This window comes from Monoraphidium neglectum, assembly GCF_000611645.1.
Source record: "Monoraphidium neglectum strain SAG 48.87 unplaced genomic scaffold scaffold01812, whole genome shotgun sequence".
NCBI lineage: Eukaryota > Viridiplantae > Chlorophyta > Chlorophyceae > Sphaeropleales > Selenastraceae > Monoraphidium > Monoraphidium neglectum.
The window spans coordinates 10,481-12,936 of NW_014011816.1; the positions used below are offsets into that span (position 1 = coordinate 10,481).

General features: G+C 63.6%; 1 protein-coding gene across 1 annotated transcript; it reads left to right on the plus strand.

Moving 5' to 3' along the window:
- Nucleotides 1-1,031: 1,031 nt before the first annotated feature.
- On the plus strand, nt 1,032-2,057 carry MNEG_9081 (translocation protein SEC63; the record flags this gene model as incomplete). The annotated part of the gene is made up of 4 exons (XM_014042450.1): nt 1,032-1,160; nt 1,291-1,345; nt 1,577-1,758; nt 2,049-2,057. 4 exons carry the CDS (start codon nt 1,032-1,034, stop codon nt 2,055-2,057), a joined length of 375 nt encoding a protein of 124 aa, XP_013897904.1.
- Nucleotides 2,058-2,456: the final 399 nt, after the last annotated feature.

Genomic DNA, 2,456 nt, shown 5'->3' on the forward strand with positions numbered 1-2,456 from the left:
TGGCTGCAGCGATGAGGAGGCGGCACAGCGGGTTACGCACGCACAGGCCCGGGCGTGCTTTGCTGGCCTGAGCAGCTTCATTGGCGATTCCCCTGGTGTTTTTACGCCAGAGGATGGCATTGTGCTTGCCAGCATGCAGGAGTGGCTTGATAGGGCGATTGTGGCGTCCCTGCTGCAGCGCAAGCAGCAGGACATGCGCACCTTCTTCCAGCCGGTGGGGCAGCTGGCGAGGCAGCCTACCACCCCTTTGGCCCCATTGAGCTGATTTTGGTAAATAAACTTGCTTGGTATGTGGCTGCTGGCATACAGTGCAAAGCAGCCCTCAAATGCTGAGATTTGTGACGTCCCCCGCCACAGCGAACCAGCAGCTACCAGATTTCACTATTCGCGATAGCGAACAAACCGGCTATAGTGAACGTGCCGCCGACCCCCAATGGGTTCACTGTAGCGAGGGAAGACTGTAGGAGGCCCCAGCGCGCGCCACAAAGTCCCCCGTCTGGCATTTGTGAATTTCTGACAGTGGCAACTTGTAATTAGTTTGCACAGGCTCACCGCAAAGACCTGGGCAACAGACACACCCTCTGGCGTAAGAAAAAACTTCCCAATGGGCCGTAACCATCCCGTCCGCAAGCACGATGCGCCGAGCCCCCCTTTGGCCGTCCGTGTTGAGCCAAGGAAAAACAGTTTTTCTTTTTGGGAGCAACCAGCCCTCAACCCACAACACATCGGGTATCCAGCACCCCGGTTGCTGCGCTTGAGCATCCAGCAGTTGGGGCAGCTGCTCTGGATGCGCGCCAGGTGTCGTGCCCCCCAAATCCTTGATGTTGAGCGCTCTTCAGAAACTGAACCGCCTGTATCATTGCCCTTGTGCTGTGCCTTTGATCTCAACTGAGTTCGGTCTGGCATCAACGGCCTCTGCCCGCCTTCATCCTGGGCAGCTGGGGTGGTGATTGGACGTCTGATAATCCTGGAGGAGTGGGACAGCCCCTTTTGGCCAAACAGCCCCCTGAGCGCCACAGGCATCAAGCACCATGGCGGAGGAGCAGCCATCGGGGCTGTTCGCCATCTTTATGCTGACGATCTACTCCCTGATTCTGATCCCCTACACGCTTTACCGGTTGTGCAGCTCCGCGGATGAGAAGGCGGAGGCTGTCGTCAAGGTGCGCCCGCCGGATGCGTCTTGCTGCTGTGCTTTGAGGGGCGCGCGCTGGGTTGGGAAGCGCTCCAGAACTCCGGAGCCATGGCACCCCACGGGCAAGCAACTGTACTCCATCCCTTGCCACGCTGCAGTCAAAGAAGAAGGCATCAGGATGGCAGACGCTGGCGTCCAAAGCATTCACAAAGGGTGGGCACCTCTGTCCAGACCGTGGAGTGCTGAGGGCGGGCTATCTCCAGGATACCGGCAGGGCGCCGCGTCCGCCTATGATGCCGCGGCTGGAGCATCTGGCGGGGAGCGCCGCTGCCAGGGCTGCTGGCGGATGCGAGCGTGTTGGACCACCCTCGATCGGCGGTGGCCACCCCTGAGCAATGCGCGCGCCTCGCTGTCCCCCCCCCCTGGCCGCACATTGCCCTGCAGGCACGCTGCTCATGCTGCTGGCATGGGGCGTGTGGGTGCTGATGCTTTTCTACGTCAAGGCGGCCAGCTCTGAGATCAAGCCGTTCGACCCCTTTGAAATCCTGGGCGTGGAGCGCACTGCAACCGACAAGGAAATCAAAAAGGCGTACCGCAAGCTGTCGCTGCAGTTCCACCCGGACAAGGTCGGCGCCGCGCGTGGCGGCGGCCGGCGCGGCCGCGCTGCGCTCGCTCTTATGCGCGTAACGAGGCTGCCGCGGCCGGCCCGGGGTCAAATGGGATTGCGGGCTGGTAGCGGGCGCAGCACGCCAGCCGGGCCGCCGAGCAGCGTTTCACCCAGCAGCACCCGGCAGCACAAGCAGTGCCCGATGCCCCTTGCGCTTCAGAGGGGCGGCTTGGCTGCTTTCGAAGCGGCGGCGGCGGCGGCGGCGGCGGTGGCGGCGGCGTTGCTGCTGCCGAGATCGCCCCGGCCCAGTATCCCTGAGCCCCCCCCCCCGTCCTGTGCCCCGTGCCATACGCAGAACCCCGACCCTGCGGCCGCGGCCTACTTTGCCTCCTTCATCAGCAAAGCCTATAAAGCACTCACAGATGAGGTACGGCGGCTGCGGCGGCGGCGGGGACTTCCACTGCCTCGGGGTTTGGCCCTGAGGGCCCGGTTGGATGCACTTTGCCGTCGCCATGCGCGAGCGCTGGGAGGTGGCGGCGGCCACAGCATCCTGCTTAGCGCCCCTGCCGAATGGCCGTGCTCGGGCCCTGACAACACCCAACTCACACCCCAATGGCCCCTGCCCAGCCAGCAGCCCTTGCCCCCGCCAGTCACCCCACAACCCTGGGCAGCCCCAGGCAAAACTGCGCACCAGCCACCATGCCCACACCCCGGCAC